The 23207-nt window shown below is 39.5% G+C and overlaps 2 protein-coding genes across 4 annotated transcripts in view; both read right to left on the reverse strand.

The window, feature by feature from the left end:
* The window catches only part of abtb2b (ankyrin repeat and BTB (POZ) domain containing 2b), a 43943-nt gene extending 26622 nt beyond the window's left edge, over positions 1-17321 (reverse strand). The window contains exon 1 of one of the 2 annotated variants that reach the window (XM_041997969.1): positions 15885-17321. In XM_041997969.1, coding sequence (XP_041853903.1) covers positions 15885-16776 — 892 coding nt within the window. In that variant the 5' untranslated portion in view covers positions 16777-17321. Of the gene's footprint in view, positions 1-376; positions 410-15884 lie in introns of those variants that run through there. The other variant, XM_041997970.1, reaches the window with a different exon arrangement.
* Positions 17322-20678: 3357 nt separating this feature from the next.
* b4galnt4a (beta-1,4-N-acetyl-galactosaminyl transferase 4a) overlaps positions 20679-23207 on the reverse strand; it is a 135400-nt gene continuing 132871 nt past the window's right edge. For both annotated transcript variants that reach the window (XM_041997985.1, XM_041997984.1), the window contains exon 21: positions 20679-21814. In XM_041997985.1, coding sequence (XP_041853919.1) covers positions 21700-21814 — 115 coding nt within the window. In that variant the 3' untranslated portion in view covers positions 20679-21699. The remainder of the gene's footprint in view (positions 21815-23207) is intronic.

Genomic DNA, 23207 nt, shown 5'->3' on the forward strand with positions numbered 1-23207 from the left:
AAGTACAACTAAAAGTACCTAAATGTACTTATTTACTTTCCATTTCTGTCTACATCCTCTTTAAGTGATCAAATCCTGCACAGTCAGCATCATCCAAAGTGGAAACTTTACTGTCTGCTAGAGATGGAAAGCTATTTGTAGAGCAGTGTTGCATTAACCTTCCTGCCATCACATTCCAATTAAACCTGCATTAAGAAAGAATAACCTGAACATTCATTCCATCCCATTATAACCAGCAGAGTAAGATAAATAGAGAGGATCAGTAAGCATTATTGCAACTCAGCATCATTTGGCAGCAGCAGAGTGAATGGAGCACTCTTTTTTTTAAGGCATGCAGTACTTTGTGAGCAGTAATACAAAGGGCTGGTCCACTTACATCTGTCTGACTCGACTGCTGTAGAAGCCATTGTTGATAACAATTGTCCTCACTGCGGAAGACGAAAGAAAAGTTCGATAGGCATAATGGACATAAAACTGAATGTTAAAAGTGGGCAGAGCACCTCGTGCAATTAGTCAAAAAATCAATGTCACTGATGGAAAATGAGTAAAAGCCCCACACCAGAGATAAATCAATGGACCACCCAACCTCAGACACAAAATGTCATTCGGATAAATTCTGTGGGTGCAGTCTGGCCACACACGTATCAGAACAGGCTGGAATAATGGTAGCTGCTGAGCCCTGACGTGTCATCAAAAGCACAAATCATATGGCCGTGTGTCATTCTTAAAGACGGCAGCATGATAACACATCACGGCACTAAATACTCCAACAGCCTGTGTGACCTGGGTGTGTTAGGGACCTGAAGGGTGTGTCAAGAGGTCCACCTCCTTAGCAAGAGGCAGTAAAATACCTTTAACTACACCAGTCACCTCATTCAAGTGGCTGTAGGGCCCATCTGACACTCACAAGGGTTTACAGCTAACCCCTGACCCTTACACCCCCCCCAACACACAAACACAAAACACTGAACACAGATGGAGTAGCAATATCTCAAAAGAATTCTGCTAAAAAGGACCATCCTCTTATGCAATTATGGCATCTCTTGACCCCAAAGCAGCACTTAAGCACACAAAGACGCACATTCAGGCAACCCTCCGCTACGTCCATGAGCTAACAAGTTCTCATGTGGTGTCCAGCACTTAAAAAGTCAAACAGAGCCTTACTGTGACTACACTGTCACTACACAAGTTACCTCAATTACAATGGTGCTAGAGCAGAGGGTTGCTAATTAGATTTGGTTTAAACAGTTGCAAAAAAAAGAAAGAGAGCAGATTTTATGGGGAAAAACAAGTTTTGTCTTTGTTCTTTTGTTTTGAATATTTTCTTTATCACAATCTCCTTTTATTGTCTCAAAATAATCCATGAAATCATTCTTTGTGTAAATCTGCTCAGAACTAACAAACAGAAGTAAACATGTTTTTTTTAACTATTTCACCAGATAACACACACATTCAACATGCACTTAATATTCTATATTTTTCCCCAATTCAGCAGTCTATGAATGTTTGTCAGACTGAGTGTTTCTGTTTGCCCCATCGGTCTTTTTCTATAAATGAAATGAACGGTATCTTAGCTTATTCCTGTTTAACACACACTTTGATTTTGAATTTCCTCTGAATTATTCACAATAACTATCCATCTTATCAAGATCCATCTGTTTTAAAGTTCTGCACTTTTCTCTGTCTTGCATGCAGAAGTCATTACTACTTTAATCTTCTGCCTCTAGCACAAACCAAACTGTGTCATAACACTCATATAAACATTTGCATCCCTGATGTGAGGAGGGTTTGCTGCTTTGTCTCCACAAGGGGCACCTGCTCACACATTCCTCATCCACAAGTACAGCAGCAACACAAATAAAGTTGCAGGAGGTGAGAATGTGTACTTGTACACAAGGGACAGTGTTTGTTACTGGTGGTTGTGTGTTCCCAGCTGTTGCCTTTGCAGGTGCTGTGCTAGAGACAAGCTTGACTCAGTGTGTGTCATTTAAATACTTTAAAGGTCATTTCAGCAGCATCTGACAGGTTTAATCTTTCCAGACGATTTTAATGTGTCTGTCCATGATTGCTCCACTGTGTGTGCACATTGGTGTATTATAAAAGGTCATAAGGGGCTTCTGTTCCACAGGTCTCTGAGGACCACCCACTGAAGCTCTCTTTTAACAGAATAGCAGATGGGGGAAAAAGGGGGATTGCAGACAGTTGAGATATCACTTCAAGAGTCAGAAACTGAAGCCTTTCTCAAACTCTGCCTACTTTATTCATCACTTTTCATTAAACTATGAAACCAGAGCACTTTTACAGACAGGGCATTTTAACATGAGCAAACAAAGTAAATGCCAAGGGCAATGTAACCTTTAGTGCATGGTGTTTATGTGTGTGCATGTGTGTTAATGCATTTCTTCCTGAATAGAGCAGAAGACCCGGTCACTTCAACTTACATTCCCACGGTGCTAACCAAAGCCACAATGGTGAAATAATAGCTGACAGACTTTTAGCCATTTCTAACACACACAAACACAGAAACGCACACTCTGGCACACATAAATTTCAGACTGGCTACACTGTATATTATCAATCCTTTTCAGAAATTAATAAAACCTTGTCTGGCAGGAAAGAAATGATAAATCATTATGAATGACACACAAGTACTGAAAGTTACAACATGAACAAAATGGTGATGGAAAAAGTTTCCAGATTGTTGTACAGTAAACCCACTCAGAGTTGTAGTATGTGCTGAGTACCAGACTCTAACCACCGTGGTATTGTTAGTAAATCATGACTAGTGAGAGGTGCTAGCCACATCCTGACCACACACACTAAAACACACAAACCCCTCTACCCTTACCAGAAAGACCAGACTGCCCAGCAGCCAGAGACACTTTAGAAGAGGGGGAGTGTGTGTAGGTGTGTGAGCGTTTTAGAGGAATGTTTGTGTTGCCCTATTGGGAGAGAGGGCTATTCTTGCACACACACTGACACGGTTCCTATGCAAACAAACAGCGACAAATCTGTTTTCATTTTTCTTTTCCCACTGTAGAGCCTGTCTGGGTGTGATGATGACAGCCAAGCATGTGTGCAGTCCCTGCCCATCATCAGCTACCACCTCCTGCATTTGTTCTGCATCTTGGTAGGCAAGTTTTTAAATCAGCAAAATCTTTTTTTTCCCCCTTTCTTTTTATTATTTTCACGCCAGCTCTTTCTTCTGGTGCTTCCTGTCCTGTTCCAAACCAAACAACAACTCTGGTTTGCCCAATCGGGAACCCCCATAACCACAAATGATGAGACAGACAGGAAGAGAGGCTCAAGAGACGTTTCATTCAACTGCTTGCCAAGTGTTCAGGGTTGGGGTTTGGACTAACTAAAGCAATAGGATATACACATACACTGTTTCCTCACTTTTGACAACTATTCTCCAATTTCAGCCTCTGAAGTCTCAGAAGGGCTTTAACAAACAGCAGGGTGATAATTAGCTCCATTTTACCTTTTGCCACTTGAGAGAATCAAGGGAAGAAAATGATGCAATGATGGGAACAAGCTGGGGATATCATGTGAAGAAAAGTCATTCTGCAATAAGACAATGATGGCATTTCAAGAGGGAAATAGGATTTGAAAAAATCTTTGCTTCCCCGCCGAAAGCCAGAGTGAACCCACTAACTCTAATCCCAACAATTTGATACGTAGCCAGAGATTACAGCACACATTTAAAATCAAGCCTCTTGGATATAACATTGCTTTCCACAGCCGCCGTCTCTGAGCGTAAGGTTCCCAGGAGCCTGACTGCAACAGCAGGTCTGAACAGGAAGTCTTTGGCTGATCTTTGGCCAGCTGGGACCAGGCAAGGCAAATGGATAGTCTGCTGAAATAGTCAAAAAGGAGCAGGGAAATAAGGAATAAAAAGTTCAGAATATAGGAGAAAGAAGAGAGACAAGTCTGAGTCTGTTCTTGGTTTTTTTTTCTGACTATATGGTGACACTAAAATGTCCTTACTGATTTGTAAAACTACAACAAAATAACCAAAGAAAAGGAACTAAAGTGTTGCAGAGTTGCTTGCCTCTGTGCACCAGTCAAAACAAGTCCTTGACCTGAGCCTACTAGTCTGCTAACTGCTGATCTCACCTCTTTTTAGCTGCAAATACAGGTTGGTCAAAGGAAAATTATAGCCCTCAGAGCAGCAGTACCCAAGAGCCAAGAACCACAAGGCAGGTTCATCTCTTCCTCTGATTTTTCCCCTCTGTGCTTGTCTGATAGCCTTTCCCATGCTTCCTCTTTCTGCTACACTGAATGAATTAGCCCTAAAAAGAGAACCAATGACAGACTATTTACAAAAATCATTATCCAATTTAAACCATTTCTGTTTTGCTAAAGGTCATAATGTATTTCAAGTAAGGCCTCATATAAATCTATCAGTCATTTACTCACTGTTTCACAAACACGTACAAAGTTCTGTGACTGGTTTCTTTGTAGTTTCCCTGCAGGATATAATAATGACATTTCAAGACTGTGCGTAACACAGGGAGCTGGTGTATGTGTAGCAAAGAGTGAAGTAGGACCGGTGAGGGAGGAGAGCAAGAGATAGGTCTCTAAGGAGGTTTCCACAGGTTAAAGACAAGACTCGACTAAAGTTTGTCTTTCCCAGCATGGGGCTCGAGATGTTAGCCATCCATTCAACATGATGTATGCACATAATCTCGGTTTCCTTTCTGCTTTTCTTTATTTTCTCTTAGATATTTCCATGAGGTTAGCAAGTACTAGTTGTCACAACCCAACCAGGGAAAATAACTGCAAGCTGATGGCTACTTATGTGTGTGTGCCTCTATCACAAGTGTTTTTGATTTTTTTGTGTGGATTTTAAAGCATGTTCTTTTTGTTATCTTTGTCTATTTAGGCAGTAGGATAGAGCCACAAGGTTATCAGTCACATACTGTATAATCATTGAGACATCTCCTCCCTGTGTCCTCGTGCTTCTCAGTCAGCTGCCATACGTATATGCTCCAATGTTTCCCAATAATCAGATTACTGTCTGTATTTTGGATTCTGTCTGCAAACCTCATCTCAAAAGCAAAACCTTTAAGCACAAAGAAATAACACAATTTAGTTGAAATGTTTGTATAAAACCACCTGGATGAGAACAAGCTGCTCACACTTCACACTTTGGCTGAGTCTCAAGTAACTGGCTGGTTGTGTGTTGCATGTTTTATGAGGCACTGATCTTCAGACTGATTCTATCCCCACTGAAAACTTGAAATTTCTAGCACATCTGCCTCTTGAAATGTAATCATGCAGCCACACAAGCTCTTTGCATTTACTGGAATGCAAAAGGAGACTTAACTGGTGAAGATATTCCTTTCAAAAATTGACAACTAGTTACTGACAAAGCATTTTATTGTTTGTGCATTTTCTCCAGCTCAACAACTTCCTACTTCTTGACCTCTGTCAGGGCTGGGTCTTCCATTATATTTTTAACTACTGTCAAGCTGTCTTGAGAGTTCCTTTACAACAGCTTTTAACAGAAGCACCACAAAGCCAGGGCATTGACACCTAGACACATATATGTACAGTATATGAACTGTATATGAACCTAATGTGAAGCACATGGAAATAATGAGAATGCTTGGTAAACATAACCAATATGATGCCATACTTGTTTCCAAAGGCACATGTAGGTTGAACAAATCTATAAGTCTACCATATACAATAATATTGTTGGGTTACAGTTAACACTAAGTTAGGCTTAATAAACTGATGAACATGATGGTAGTAAGCCTGTAATTGTTCTTATATGTATAGAGAGGAGGTGAGAACATTGAAGGGTGCTTTGTTTAACTCACGTCTGGCTGATTTCCTCTGCAGGGCACAGTCTCACATAGCAATCCTGTCCTGTGTTAGACCAGGATACAGGAACTGAGTCCTTTAAAGTAGAACTACTTCTCATTTAGCTCATCAGTTCTGGTGAAACTACTAAACACATACAATAACATTCCTTTTAGACAGCATATGTTGTAAATAGCAATGCAGAGATACCACATTTTTTCACACCAAGTACAAGTACTTACATTTGAGTACTTGCTGATCCCGAGTACTGATATGAGTACTAATAATTCCCATTATAGTTCACTGATAAGGACTGTAGACCAGAATACCAGATGTGATGACTGACTGGTTAATTTTGTGAGCATCCTCCAAATTTAAGGCTTCAAAACTGTCAGAAACTTCATATAATTAATTAAAATAAATAAGGAAGATAAAGTGGTTTTTGGTGGATTATGTTCACAGCTGTATCAAGGCACCAATATGCCCCAAATCAGCTTCTCTAATTAAGAAAATAATAAAATAACCCCTGTAATAAATGTGTTTCTAATAAATATCATTAATTAATCTCTTTGGATTAACATTTGAATTTTGACAGCCCTTGTTTTTTCACATTCGTATCAGGTTGTGTAGTATTGGAATACTTTTATGAATACTGAGTACGAGTACACCCATGTAGTATTGGACCAATATGAGATACTGGTATCAGTGCATCTCTGGTTGTAAACCAGTCAGACCTGCCTGATTGCAAAATCCAGATAATGTTTGAAAAAAATTAAAGAGATTTTAGCAACAGTAAGAGAAGGAGAATTACCCTAAAGTGAGCAGCCAGTAGGTAGACTAAAGATTTGGTGCAGCAGACCACCATGTGCATATAGTTGCAGACCAGATCAACATACATGTAATAACAACACACACTTATCAGCTCAAGTAGGAACAATTAAAGCTACCCATCTCCTGGATGGAAGCATCCTCTTCACATATATAAGTAAAATTAAAATTAGAAAAAATTTGCATCTCTCTGAGCATCACTGAACAAAGGATCCTTTCATTGGTGTGAAATTCCACCACACACCACATTATTCCCTCCTCTATCTTCTCCCTCAAACCATTTAAAGCTCAATAGGCAGATTATATTGGTGCTGGAGAGGAAACTTGGCGATCGTTGCTGGGGTGTATTATGTCCAGCACTGTCTGTGACCCCCGAGTGACACACAGATGGCCAACACAGCCCAGATAGACAGAGAGAGCACAGCCAACAGAGAAAGAAAGAGGGAGAGAGCAGATGTGACTGAATAGACAGAAGCCACTAATTCATAGAACACATTCCAACACAAACTTACTTGGACGCAGGACAGATATAACCCAAATTAGCTGGATCAAACCCAATGAGACATATGGACATGCAGACAGAAATGCTCAAAAAAAGACTAGGTCAGACACTCCTTACTGCAGAGGCAATACACACAGGAAACGCAGCTGTAAACACAAACACAATCCTCCTCATTTTCAAAGTCAAAACATATGCATGGTGATTATAAAGAATAAAAAGTCTCTAAAAAATCATGGAAAGACATGACAGCCTAACCTGATGATGGCTGTTCCAACTCCTGCCCTAAACATCCATCTTAAGTACACCTCACTGTTAGGTTTATAACAGGGATACATGAAGTCGTGCCTCCATTTTGTCAAATGTGTTTTGTTATAGACTCTCCCTAAAAGTAGAGCTTCTTCTTTTTTCTTTTTTTTTTTTTAACCTCTGGCAGCTGAACTGTTTATTTTAGTTCCAGGAAGGAGTCCACATGTGGTGGACATGCATTGCAGATACTGTCGACAGAAAGCAACTAAAGATTGGCAGAGTGTGTCCTGTCTTGACTGAGTCTGTTTTCCTGTGCCCACATGTGTTCTCCAAATGGCCGTCTAAATGTGCTCCTTCCCTCCACTAACCACAAGGGAATTCCAGGAAGCCTTACTCTACATGGTTTTGCTCTAAATATGCTGTGTGAGCCACTGTGGCTCTTTTAATCATCACATGCTTTTATGGATGACCCTGACCCAACAGGTGATGTTTTTAGGAGATGGCACTGGTTGCAGGGCTGCAGATGGAAAAGCACACTTCTGAAGAATACAGTTGAAATATATACAAGAGGTGTGTGTGTGTTGGCAAGTAGTAAAAGGGAAGAAAAAGGGAGAAAAGTAAACTGAAGAGAGGAAAAAGCCAGATGAGTAGACCAAGTTCTAAGGGTGTGGACCAGAATGAGATTGCAATCAGTTTGGGTAAAACATAAACTACCACAACAATGTGAAAGTGGATAAAAAAAATAAATAAATAAAGCAGTGAGTCAAACTAAGGTCGAGGGAGCCTGGTGAGGGGTTACTGAGACCAGTTTATAGATGACCAGGTTGGAAAGAATCCAACAAGAGAAAAAAAACTCACATCTTAATATATTAATTTATTTTTAACTCGCAGCATTGTGGCAACCAGGACAATTTAGGGGAGGGGTGATATGCCGTGTGATGCGGGCAGAAAGTGGTTTTAACAAGCTGCTGAGCCCCAGTGTTTACATACATGTTGTTGCTGATGAAGCTGCAGGCTCGACATAAACAAACACATTCCACTGTCTGACGAACAGACACGGGACAGCTGACGGGGTTGTGGTGGAAGACCCAAAACACTCAGACATTACCCCTGTTTTATGGTAATTATGAAAAGTAATGTGTTCATTTCTGCCACGGGTCAAAAGACTTTTCAAGAAACTAAAAAAAAGTGCTAAACACCCTCTTTTTTTTCTTTTTTTTTTTTTTTTTTACTTCCTTTGCAAACAGAACTGTGTTTCCTTGTGTGGAGTCAAACAGGACCAGACAGTCCCAGTCTCCACTCGTCACTCTGATTGTATGCTTGTGTTAACAGTTACACATTCTGCCCTCAAACAACTATTCCGTCAGACAAAAAAAAACACACACACACACACGCACGCACTGCAGAACACTTCCAGAAAGCACAGATAGCATCACAATCAGAGCACAGAGACAGGACAAAATCAAAACAAATAGATTCAGGAAAAAAAAATGTCAAAGGCTGGAATGGCCTACTTGTTACAGACACTTAGCTCAACTGTCATTATGGACCCACTGCACCTGGCACACTTAGCAGCAAAAAGCATGTCATATACACCATTCATTTTGCTCCTTTTCCTTCTATCCAGCTTCAAACATTGGAAAATTTGCTGGCTGTTTGGTAAGTTTGTAAAACTTTCTTCAAATTTCATGCAAGATATACAAAATAAATAAATAAATTATATATATATATATATATATATATATATATATATATGGTTATCTATGAAGTGAGATGTGAATCTGGGGCTCGTCTGCCCCAGTAATTAGTAGGTATATTAATTTACTTTTACTGATTGGATTTCATTCATAGATCTGTTAGTTTTAATGGCACTTTAGTGTAAAGAGGCAGGAATAAAAGTCCCCAGCAGGACGTGATAAAGCATCTGCTTAACTTACCCTCTTTAAGGTCACAACTCATCCCCATATTTAGAAGAAAAAACATTTTCTTGTCTTTTCTTTGTCTGTACACTACAGTTTTAAAATATAAGTTCCTGCTTGTTCTGCTTTGTTCCGTTTCGTACTACTAACCAAAGATAGAAAGACAGATAAATAACATTTTTTCAGCTTTTTATGATTTATGATGCAGCTGTTTAAAGTATCTGTGTGAACTAAAGCTGCGAAATAGTCAAGGAGGGAAAAAACATATTTACAACAGTGAGTCTACAAACAAATGTGTTTGTTTTTCCACCACATTATATCTGAACGTCAGCCATTCAGCCTCCTCACGCTGCTCACTGACTCCAGTGGACAAAGAGGTCACTGAGAGCATCACAAAAAGCTCCCTATTTAAGCTTGCTCATAAAAACAGGTTTAGACTTGAAAGGAAAAAGAGAAAAACTCACTTTCCTAGCTGTGACCTTTTTTTTTTTTTTTTTTTTTTAGTGTTGGCTAAAGCGATCACAGCCCTTCCTTTGGCACACATACCCGCATTCACTGGAGCAATCCTGCACACAGACACAAACTCGTCCTCTGCTGCAGAAATTTGGCTCTGGCTGACCTGCCTAGCCTAGTTCAACTCAAACAGATTTTTACCAAAGAGCGGAGCATAAGGCAATTAAACCCCTGGTTAGACTAATCTGTTTCCACTGAAACCACCCACTCACCGATGCCTCTCTCCCCACGCTCCCCCAATCAGCCCATCTGATCTGTTAGTGTGTAATTAAATATTACTACCAATTCACCCACAAAATGGTTTTATATTGACTAGAGGGAATGGCTTCAGTTTGGTTGGAGCACAAATGCTGAGAACCCAGTAGAGTGGATGCTTATTAGAAATTAGATCTGTGATGCTTGGCATGGATTTGTCATGGTGAGGTGTACGGAGAATAATTATTTTAGGGGGGGTGTGCGCTTTGACCAGATTGCAATACTTATTCAAAGGCTTGTACTTTTTGTGAGATATGTTAACTGTTTAAAAGTAAAGACTGAATGAAGCATTGTTAGCTGTTTTCTTTTTTTATATTATAGCCTGCAACACTGAACCAAACTATCTCTGGGTAGAATTTGTTTTCCTAATCTAAGAAGTTTTCTTCCAGTTCAGAGGACATTTGCTCTTTTGACTGTATCTGACTTGCTTGGTATGGTTTAGGTCTTTGAGGCATTTCATATCACATTCACAGTATTTTATTCCTAGCACTAAGATTTTAAATTAAATAATTCTACTCATTAAATACACTGTATTAACATTTTTATATCTGTATCTTAAGATAAATTTTAGTGACAATTGTGGAAAGTAAATAAGGTGAAAATGTCATATTTTAATGTGTTAAACTGATGTTAGGAAATTAAATATTTTTGAGTCACTGAAGTTGCTGTATTCCCTTGTTAATTTCTTTAACTTGTTATTCTGTTAAAGTCATGAAGTTGGATGGAGCTTTCTCCTTCACCTTCACCTTAACCTCAGTCTCTCATCAAACTAAATATTATGCAATTAATGTAACTGTGTCATCATCCCACCTGATCTGTCCTTCTTGTCTTATCTTTCTAAACTACAAACTGCATGGGAACAAACAATACTGGTAATTTGCAATGTCAATCTAATCAAAAGAATACTAATTATCAGATGCGCTGACATCGTTCTTTTAATGGTGCTGTAGTAATTATTCTTCCAAGACTGAAAAAGAAGAAAACATGCTCATTAAAATTTCCTCTGAGTGATCCCCCATTTCAACGCCCATAAAAGCGAATTATTGTTTAAGCAAGATTTTTATTTTGTTATTTATTCTACTAGTATCTTCATTTATCAAAAGAGCAGAATTTCTTAAAACAACTGAGTTAAAACTTCAGAAACAGACATTACTCATTTTTGTACACTACACAACTGCTTTCCTTTACCTATGTTAGACTTAATATAGCAAGTTTTATACCATTTAGGTGTTGAAATCCTTCTGTGAATCTTAGAATATCCTGAATTAATACTAATGCATGTTCACAAGAAAACTGATAACATTACCAAAGAATAAATAAAAATTTCATTTGATCCAAATGTAAAACGTCCTTACAAATTTAAGAAGTTTGATCGTGCTACACCAATCCTAAAGTTTTTGTATGTACATTGAACTGAAGCAAAGCTTTTCCCTTTAACCATATTGACTTTTAATAATCAAGCCATGTGAGTGCTAATCTGTTCTTTGAGCAGACTTTTGCCACTAATCTCCTAATCTCAAACGTTCAACACACATTTGGAAGCTAAGGTTAAATGTGGGTCATTGATAAGTTTCGTTTTGAATAAATAATGGTCCCGGTCCTGCTCTGGTAAAATCATAACTTTTATTCACCAAATATTCACATTGTGAATAGCTGATAAGGTGTCTATATCATATTTTGATGTGTTAAACTGATGTTAATCAATTTACTCAAATATTACTTTTTTTATATGAGAGAATTTACAGTATTGGACAAAATATTTAACTGTGTTTAAAACTAAATAAATTTCTATACAAATAGATGTAAAAGCTGTCAAATGATACTGGACATTGACTGTATAATTACTAAGAAGATGCCTGTACAAGTCCTTGTTGCTCGTAGAGCCTAACCCACTGACTTGAAGCACCCGACACACTGTCAGCTAGCTGGGTCTCCAAACCAAATCTGCAGCAGGACTCAGACAATGTGATGCACAGTAGCCTCTTTAAAGCACTGCTATTGTCAGTCAATGTGCTGATCAGGTCCAAGATTCCAACCATCTTCCAGCCAATCCTTCTGTTTCCTGCATTAGCAACTTGGGCCGCAACCCACTATGCAGGGCAGATTCCCTTAGGAACTACGACTATGGCTCTGCAGTCAACAGCAATTAGAGCGACTATCAAGATGCAAAGGAAACGTGTTCAGAAGTTTACAGTCACTATTTCTATGCCTCCATTTATGTCCCTTGTCTTTTTTCTTGGAATATCTGTTATACTCATCTCGTTTCTTTCCTCTTTATCAGTCCATTCCTCTAAAGAGGCCTGACTCATGCTGTAATGCAGGAGGAGCATTGCTGGAAGACATAATCATGACTTAAGTCTTTACAGAATATACAACCTGCATCAAAGGATGGAAAATTAGTGGTTACTGTGTTGTTGGCTTTCTGATAACTCAACACATCATCTGTAGCATCATATCTAGATATCCATTACTCATGGTTTTCCACGAATGGCCTCGACCAGTTAAAAACAAATGTAAGCCCCCACAGATGAGCACATTCAAACACATGTGCGCACCAGCACTCTAATGGGTCAGTGTTTTTACAGCTGGGACCAGACAAGAAGCCAGTGCAAACAAAGACATGGGCCATCACTGCACGTGTGTTTAGCCTGGGGTGATCCATGTACCCGCACATAACGCTGTCACACACTTGAACGCTAACATAAATTGTACTGTCTAGAGAAGGATTAACCCTTATTAACTACTAAGGCTATGTGCATTATTGTCTTAACTCTTTATACACTGACCTGCAATGGGTGTTTTTGCTCAGTGAAGCTAAATTAATCTGAGTATTAATATATAGCTATGAATATGGCTTTGTTGTTTATGTCCGAGGAAATCTCTAGTGTGCCTTGCACTCAAGATTTCACCATAATATTAATGTCCTCACATTTTCCAAAACTGCATTTGATCCTGCTCCACATTTGTGGAACAGGGAGTGTATTTTCAGAGTGCTGCTTTCCCCATCTGTGTGACCACAGTGCTGGGCTGCTTTCCCTGCATCTTTCTGCCCACTGTTCCCACGCCTCTTTCTGGGCTAAATACATATTTAGGGAAATACTGAGCAGCAAATCATATGTTCTCTCAGCGCACCATAACCCCCATTACAAGTAGCCTTTTTACAACCTCTAAGCAGCTGGAACAGAATAAAAAAGCATCTTTCTTTGTGTTAGTCCTGGAACAAATTTACATGTAACCTTCCAGGTACATTATTTTGAGAGAGAAGGCTGTCCTTCAACAACTCCCCACTTCAGATGCAGTTAGTTATTCACATTAAAGGCACTGAAGACTTATTTGCAACAACAGTATTCCATGACTGCAAGACACAAATGGATGTGATCATTAAGAGTCATGCAGAGGAGCTGATGAGCCTCCAGACAAAAGTTTGCATATCTAACTGCTGCAGGATTGCGCCAACATTAGACAACAACTACAGGAAACTCCTAAGGGCAGTTTTAAAAACTGACATGAATACTCAAAGAAGCTACAAATGGAAAATCATCCCACCATCTAAAACAGAATTTAAAAGACATGTATGTACCAGACGCAAAGATCAATAATTTCATAGCTACTTCCAGGGTCCATTAGCAAAGCTACTATTCTGCACTTAAATTTACCCAACAGGACAATCAGTACAAATTATACCAGGAAGCGTTCACTTATGTCTTCTTGAGAGAAGAAATGAATGATAAATGTAATCTTCTGTGAAGTGGTATTGTGCATTGAGTTCAACCCGTGCTTTGGAGCTATTTGGACACATGCGATGTAGGCTAAATTGGTTTTGGGGCTCTGCATGCATGTGAAAGTGCTGGAGTGTATGTGCATGAGTAATGAATAAGATCCTGGCACATCACAACTGGGTTCCTCTAATGCACTCCCAGTAGACCAGAAGAAATAAACAGATAAAGATGAAGTGGACGTGAACGTAATGGCAAAGTTAAGGAAAAAAATGCAGGAGGGTAAGGGTGCATAAGAGAGAGACTGAGCTTGAGAGGGCAAGGAGAGGGGAGGGAGGGAGGGGAGGAGGGCGTGAGTTTTCAGTTTTGTTATTGGAGCTGTAGAAGTCATTTCTAGCTTAAAGAGTTCCAGATGTGGGTCAGCCCCTGAGAAAGACATAGAATGATGACGAGAAATCAAGTGAAAAGGGGGGTGTTTTACCGGATTGTTATTTGATTTGATCATAGATCTAAATTCTGCTCTACAAGGAGAAAATGGATCTTTACTTTCTGTTGAGGAAAGGGGCTGCAAAAACACTGGGGGCTCTCAAAAGCCACTTTCAGGGTGTGGAGTGTCAGGTGGTAAGGTGGTAGAGGGGTATGTGTTTCCACAGCACAGTATTGGTCCTATAAAAAGCTCGGGTGGTCAGAAGAATACTCAGTTGTTTTTACACACTCACACACACACAGATCTTTCTCAAAGCCAGTCACTAAACTCACCAAAATAGGCCAGTTGAGAACCCAACCAACAGACATCTGGTTAAATACTAGAACGAAAGCTGCTCTTATACTTATTTTGCAATGAAACAGCTCTAGTTCAAGTTTATGGCAACAGCAAGTCCAGTGCACTTCACTTGCGAGCTTAATGGAGTAGATAACGACCACTGGAAGCTGAACAATCTGAAAAGTAAGAAAATAGCGTTTGCATGCATGTAAATTTTGTTTGTTAAATCCTGATTGATCCCAGATCTTTACACAGTTGGCAGCATCACAGCAGCTGCCTCTTCATGTGTTCCATGTCTGCACAGGAAGATGCTTGTTTAAAGTAACATCTTGCCTCAGATCAATGGCAAGCCTTCTAAGTACATCCCAGAAATATTGGCCATCTCCACTCATTTTCTCTCTGAAATGTAGCATTTGTTTTCCCTCCCTCTGTATTGGGCTAAGCTGCATGATCACACAACAAAAGGCCATTGTGCTACAGCAAAAAAGCTCTGCTCTGGGGAGCTGATACTAGGCCACAAACAAAGGCTGGTTACAATGTCCAAATACAAGCTCATGAATCAACTCAACGCTGGACTGCCAAAACAGTCGAAAAACAATGCTATGAGTATACTAGAATTTGACAAAGAGTGCTGAGGAAAAAAAGAGTTGATTGAGGAGGGATGTGAGGGTGGAGGAAACAAATGGACTGGGAGGAGGATGCACAGCTGGAGCTGTAAGCGAGGCGGTAGAGAGATGGGAGATATGTCAGGATGGAGGTGGGTGAAAGGGAATCAATCCAACAGGAGGAGAGGAGCACACGGTCAGGAAATGGAAGAAATTTATGATTTAAAGGAGAATAGCCAACAAGGCAAGAGGCAGAGAGGTGTAAACACAAAGCTGTGCCAACAGGCATGCCTGGGCATGGGCTCTCTTAGAAGTGAGGACTCAGTGCTGCAACTGATTAGAATGAATGAAGTAACCAAAATCTAATTTTGCTGTCCAACAGAGAAACCAGGACTGAGTGGTCCTTGTATGAATGTGGTCAGAGACTAAATACTTTCTTTATTCATCAGATGTGTTTGCACTGTTGTTTTGCTATACTGACAAGTCAAATTAGGAACAAATCCATCAAACGCTCATTCACAAAGAGGTGCTATTGTATCCTGCAGCAGGCTACAGTTAACCTTTTCCCACACAAGGACTTAGTGGAAAGTTGTGACCAGCACTCAAGAGGAGAGGAAACGTTTCTGGTGAACTTTGTCATGAATCCACACACAAGAACTACACATAATGAAACGGTTAGAGATCAATTTACTCAAAAATATTTAGATAAAAAAATTGGTTTACCGTTGGCGTTCTTCCCGCAGATCAGATGCTCGTAGTGCTGCAGGACTCCCCACAGTTCAGCGTCATTGTTCACGACCCCCTCCAGGGCCTCTGCACTCACCGGGATGCATCCTGACCCCGAATCCGGCCCTGGATGACCTCTCTCAGCCATAAGCACCCTGACTCCCATCTCCTCCACCAGAGCTTCCATGCACGCAGTAAGACAAATTGCTGCGTATTCATGGATGCGCACGGAGATACGGGTGTCCACCATCCAGCGGAAAAATCGTCCCACGGAGAAGCAGAGGCCGCAGCGGGCGGACTTGCCTTTTCTCAGAAGCTCACCTGCGCTCATACAGTACATGGAGATGGCTTTGACTGTAGCAGAGACACAGTGGTCAGCCAGGGCCCAGCTGAGCACCAGTCTCATGGCGCTTTGAACCTCGAAACGTGTGCAGCGGCAGTGCATCACACTGAGCCGTTGAGCCTCTCTGGAGATGCGGATGAGAGCCCTGCGGAGGAGAGTGGACAGCCGCTTCACAGCCTCCGGGGAGAACACAGGTGTAGGACCCCACTTAAAGCCACCACTCTCGGCCACTTTGCGTAATATCTTGGCCACCTCTTCCTCAGTCCAGGGGAACTCTTCCAGCTCAGGTAGGCGGTGGCACTTGGAGAAGATGTCCTCCGGGTCTTCGGGGAGGACAGTGTTGACAGTGTCCCAGCTGTTGTTCCTGCTGTTCATGGAGCCAGAGTAGTACCACCAGTTTCCCCGGTGGGGGGTCGTGATGAAGGCCTGGGAGTTTGACTTTGAGGAGGACAGGCTGAGGGATTTGCACGAGTCCCCTGCTCCGTAGCCAGAGTCCAGCGTCAGGTCCTCCAGGGTTTTCATGTGGACATTGCTCAAACCAGCCATCGTTTCCCAATGGCTGTTAAGGGACTTTGGAGGAGCGGAAAACCTCGTCAGTGGTTTACCTGGAAGTGCTTCAAGCCGTCGAAACTCCACGCTGAGCTGGATGAACTGGTTACACAGAGCAACACTTCCCCGACATGCTGATTGGTGGTGTTCACCGCAGGATAACAAATTACTACAACCTCACAATCAGATAAAACTGACAAGATAACGAGTTTAATTTGAATTAATACCGCTCTGTCTTCTTTAACAACGTTATAAGCCACTCAAGAAGCTGCAGCCGAAGTCGTCTCACCTTTCCGACACAGGGGTTTAAACTTTCCCCCAAATAAGCGAACTTTTAAAACATGACGAAATATCTCTCCGCTCTCTTAACCCAGCCGAACTCAAAATGATGTAAAGAAAAAGTCCCATATAGCAATCCAGGAGGCTAAAAATGACCGCAGAATCGGTAAAGAACCATTGAAAAGTCCGACTTTGCTGCTCCTCTTCCACGGTGCGCTGTCTTCCACAGCCTAGCAGAGATACTCAACTACAGATGTGTGGGAGGCGGGGCCGTGGCTGACTGACAAGACAGAAGCTACTCAACCACCAATCAAGAGTTGGCTGATTTCCGCTTCAGCCAATCAAATTGCACGGAAAAGCTGTCCTGCGTTATAATGAGTAAGTAAACTTACCTTCGCTTCAGTGACCATCAAATTTTAGTTAGGTACACTGACACAAATTAGACTACACCGAGACGTTATCATAAACGTCCTTGTGACTCCAATCTTTATATCTCTTTAAACTATTTAATCACAAGTTTTGATTAAAGGGAATATAATACTAACTAATCAATGTAACAACAAAAATAACTTAGTCTGTTGCTATGAAGTCCGATATTAGTTTCTCAGTTAGTCATTATATTACAAGTGTGGGAAATTTGGGGAAGAAGTTTAGTCATATGGAGCCAAAATGTACATCAGTTAACCTTTAATCCAGTTAGTGGCAGAAACTGAGTTTGTAAAGCTTGATGATGGTAAGAGGTGGGTTGCTGGGGGTTGATTTGACTAGGCTGAAGGTTTTCATAAAGTGTGTATTTATTTATATCACAGGTCAAAGATTGTAGAAGTTTTAACAGCTTAAACAGAGACAAACTTTTCTCCTTGTTTCTTTCTCTTTTTTTAAACATTTTTTGTCCACATTGTGCTCATTCAGCACCAGATCCATAGTTGATATATTGTAGTGAACAGACTTTTTTTTTTTACCACAAACACTGCAGTTGTTAGCACCACATGGCTCTCTCTGATCCCTGGCTAAGTGTGGTAGCACGCTTGAGGGAAAATAAGACAAATATGCTGAAAAGACATGTGATTACCTGTTTCTCATCACACCACAATCACAAAGACAAGCAGGGTGTGTCTCCACTGGGACAAGGTCCAACATTATGACTTAATGGATTTAAGGCAGAGAACTCACCCTGCATGCCTGTAAAACTGAATCAATCACTGTAATGGATGCCTACTTGTACACATTAACTTAAATATTACAGGGGATATTCCATAAATATTAAAATGGAAAGGCTTCATCTGATACACACACACTAACACACCAAAGACTATGAATCATTCACTCAAAGGAAATATGGGGAGTCAACCTTTTAGTCCTCCCTAGTTTGTGCTGTTAGTCAAAGCTTCTCTGGAGGGGATATCACAGATTAGCACTTGCCTCATCCAGACCCCATGAAACTGTGCTGTGGACAACCCTTAGCTCATAGGGTTGGGGGTTATATGCACCATCCAACACAAATAAATGCACTAGCAGGGCAGCATCATTTGCAGCAGTAAATCTGCAAATGATTAAATGTGGATCAACAACACATTAGCTCAGTTGGGAAATAGACATTTTAGGTTTATGATGTTTGCTTTTCTCCCTATATTTTTATAAAAAAACAACAAAAACAATGAATATTATGTTAGAGGAGTTGAACTCAAACACGGTAAACTGATACTGATGTCATCTCTAGAGAGTGTAAGCAGTGAGGATTACACAAGTTTTTAGTGTGATGTCATATGCAGTAATTCTTTTAGAAATAAAGTCTGATAAAGGTTTGACAAACATACGCAGGATGTATAATGCATTTTACAAGTTTTACACAACCTCATTCACTTTGATTACACACTGTATGAACTTCATGATGTACCCATCTGAACTGAAGTGGTCACTTGTCTTTAGTCTTGAACAGTTGAAGGAATTCTATGGAAGATGTGGAACAATGTAGGGGGGAGGTGTGTGTGTGTGTGTGGGTGTGTGTGTGTGGGGGGGTTCTATAATACTTTTGCTTTTTTTTTCTTCTACAGCATAATCAGCTCACCCTTTTACAGAAACTTTGAAATGTTTATTCCTGCTTCCTCTACATGCGCAAACTTTCTTCATGTTCATACCTTCAAAGCTATGCAACTATTGCACCTTTGTCTTCACATATGTCTGTGGTTGTAGCAGAGCACCACCGTGTGGTCACACAGAGAACTTCACATTATATTTTTTCTATTAGATCTTTTCTCATCTTTATAGATTTCTGTTTTATTAAAAAAAAGGAACTGTAAGCAACCAACCACCACAAACCTAGAAAAAAATCAACACATTTAAAAAGCATCCAGATGTAAGCATAAAATTTTATTTGCAAAAATGACAAATCAAAATAAAAGTACAATACATTCTTAAAACCTTTTCTCTACAAAACAATTTCACAGAAATTACCTTGGAATGTATATTCCTATTTTTCATTTAAGGTCATATATATATATATATATATATATATATATATATATATATATATATATATACATATATATATATATATACACACACTGTGTTTCTCGTTTTAAATAGTCTCATGTCAGTCTTAATAGATGTACAGTATAGGCCTTCTTCCTATAGAGGCAACAAAAGGTTCTTACAGGGCATTTTGACAATCAAATAGTCAATAACAGATCATTATTTTTCTAATTATATATATATATATATATATATATATACATATATATATACATATATATATATATATATATATATATATATATATATATATATATATATATATATATATATATATATATATATATATTCCCACCTTGAGCCCTCCACCAACTACCCATCTATAGAAGAAACACGTTGCATAAACACAGGCATTACCACCTCAGCCGGCAGCCAAAATAATGGGAGCAGGTGGGGTCCTGCTAGACTGCAGCTGCTACCAAATCTCCACTGTGCCCTCTGTTCCTTGTCAGTAGTCATTCTGAAAAGCTACCCTCACCAATGTCTGCTCTCCTTTCTTTTTGAACAATACAAAACACACACTGACGTGTCTATAATCCATAACAGAGAACAATATTTTGTTCATTTTACAGTGTATCTGAATTTACAGTGAAATTACAGCCTGCTGATAAATAATATTGTATTTCTGTCTGTCCCTGCCCTCAGTCATTGAAGTAGTTTAAAAACTGCCTGCAGCCAAACCCTGATAAAGGCACAAGTGCGAAACAGCAAAGCCTCACCACACTGTGTCCGACATACAAACCGCTCCTGAATGAATGAGCTGAATTTTGAATAAGCTTTAAACTAGCTTAAAGGAGTACTGATGTTGTCAACAGCAAACTGTTTACTGTCTCTGTGGTACTTTAAGTAGAGAAATGGAAGTTTTACCTCCTCGAATATATAGCATTTGCACAAAAAAATGAATTTCTGTGATGCCATGCTAGAAAGCTCATCATTTTCCTTTCCTCTACATTTGCAGATTCATGTTCCAGTGGACGGTGTGTGAAAGGATCTGGAGGGAATGGAGGACACTCTCAGTACAGTGTGAAGATGTAAGCTGTTTTCAAATGTAAAATAAAAAAAAAGCTTAAAAAAAAATAAAAAAAAGATGAAGAATAAAAAGCATCCCAGATATTACTGCATCGTCACTCAATTAGAATAAATCCAAACCAACTTTAAATAACTAACAGCAAAATAAAGTTAATAAAACTAAATCAAGTTCTTATTGAAAGCTAGCTCTAATGTGAACATTGTTTGATAAACTGACACAACAAAGCAATATTTCACTAGATAAAACAAAAAATCAGGACGACACTAGAAAGGATAGAGAAAATAAATGGAGTGCAGAAGAGATATAGACTGTGAGAAAGGGACAGAAAGAGATTTAAAGATGACATATCTGCCAGGATTTGTTTGGAAAAGGGCTTTGTCAGTTAGAAAGCTTTCCGTGGTTTATATTATCAGCTGTAAGAAGTTCATCACCTCATTATTTCTGGTTAATGATATCCAACAGGCTGATGTATTTAGAAATACTGCTTTATCAAACACAAAGGTTCCTCTACTTGAGCTACGCCACCATGTCTGAATCTATTGGAATAACATTTTGAGACACATTCTATTAGGCTCCCATGTAAGAGCTTGTTAGAAATAAAAATCTTAGGTTGTCTTCACATCTCCTTGTTAGAAAAAAGGTGCTTCCTTTCATAAGCACACACCAGCACAATCACACTCACACATTATTATATACAGGCCCACGCATACAAACGTGCACGCACACAGAAACAGCTGCTTTCCAGTCTGTCTGAAAAAGATTGCACCAAAACCAGTCAGAGAGAAGCAGAACAAAAGTACCTCGCTTCTCTCTGTGCAGTAGCTCAGTTACTGAGGCAAAGTGATGACTCAGGTCTGTTTGTGGAAAAAGCGTACCCTCGACTGTCAGGTTTTGACTAAATTTCCCCACAGACAAACACACGACAGAGCCCGATGGCCAAACAGAGGAGTCCCTGACAGGAGCCTGGTTAAAAGAAAAAAAGGCGGAGTTCAGGCAGTGAGTGAGCTCCTACAGGTCCTCCTCTGACACACACAGTGGATGTGCAGGTAGGTTTAGGATCCTTCAATCAAAAATTAGCGCTATCCCTTTGGAGTCTTCTTGTTCTGAGCATTCCACATGCCTCTTTTGGAGTGGTAGTAGTGAAAGAAGTTCCTCAAACGTAGTCTCTCAACTTCCAAACCGTTTTGCAGCACCCTAAAGAGAAGACAAAGAGACTTTTAAACACTGCTTTCTATGTAAAATAATCTTGTTTTATTTGCATGACATTTCCTCGACTCAAAAATAATCAATGTACATTAAATTCAAAATAAAATTTAAAAAGATGATCTATCCATTTATTAGTTATAGCCATTTCCTCCTGTAGATGTGTGTAAGGCAGTCTATCCCACCGACACAGAGCGTGAGCCAGTTTACACCCGCCAGCACATCATGAGACTAACACAGAGAGACAGGCAACCTCATAACTTCAGCCAGCTCAGAAACACCAGTTCACCTCTAACATGCTTCTGTATGTACTGGGACAAGGAGCTGGAGCACTTGGAGATAGCTAATGTTGACACAGGTGGAGCTTACAAACTCCAAACAGAAAATGCCTTTTATTTTAAAAGATTATTCACTGTGTTTCAAATGATTTTGCATGAAGAATTTCACTTAATTAAACATTTGGGGGTTTAGGATTTCTGCGGAAGATTTTGCTTATGATGTTTCTCCTGTCTGTTTAAATCACTGATAACAATCTCAGACAGACCTGATAATTAATTTCCCTTCTGAGCTTAATTAAAGGGAACGTACCTAACTGACCATTTCCTGCCACAATATAAAAAGGAAAAAAAAAATCCTCCTGCAGTAAAATCATTTTCATGCAAGACAACACATCATCCCATGCTGCAGTAATTTAAATCTTTGGTTGCCAAAACTCATGGTATGGCTACCATGTTTAGAAAAACGTTCTTGTATGAAATGGAAAAATACTACAGGTGTACATTTTCAATTCCTTACGATCTACTTAATGTTTTAAAGCTGTTATGTAGAATAATATGGAACACTCTTTGTCATTGATTGTTCAATACAATCCACATTATCATATAACCTAATCTAATTTTGATGATTAAATAATCCTATTCACTGTCATTCACATTGATTATTTAGAACAAATGAACAAAAACAGCATATGCATAATATCTTGGAACACTGTAGAAAGGATTCTCCATAAAACAGTCATAAAATTCTTGGAAAAAACTGTAAAAACCAAAACAACTAAGCTTTTAATTGGATGCATTGACAGAAGCACCTTCTTTTAAAAAAAGAAAAAAACATTTTCAAGCAATAGAAGTTCACACATTGATGTGTACTAATTTTTTTCCTGTAATTGAATTAGACATTGGATGAGCACTGTCTTATTATACACTGGCATATTATACAATCAAAGCAATGCATAAGAAAATACAGCTGTAAGCTGCAGAAATCCAGTTCCTACTAGAATTTGCAGAGAACAATGGATGCTTGAAACCCTACACATGCACACGATTCTGCATTGTTAATAAGTAGAACTTGGCCACCAGTGGATTAAGACCTTGTATAAATTAAC

This window comes from Melanotaenia boesemani, chromosome 10 (genome assembly GCF_017639745.1).
Source record: "Melanotaenia boesemani isolate fMelBoe1 chromosome 10, fMelBoe1.pri, whole genome shotgun sequence".
NCBI classification, from domain to species: Eukaryota; Metazoa; Chordata; class Actinopteri; order Atheriniformes; family Melanotaeniidae; genus Melanotaenia; species Melanotaenia boesemani.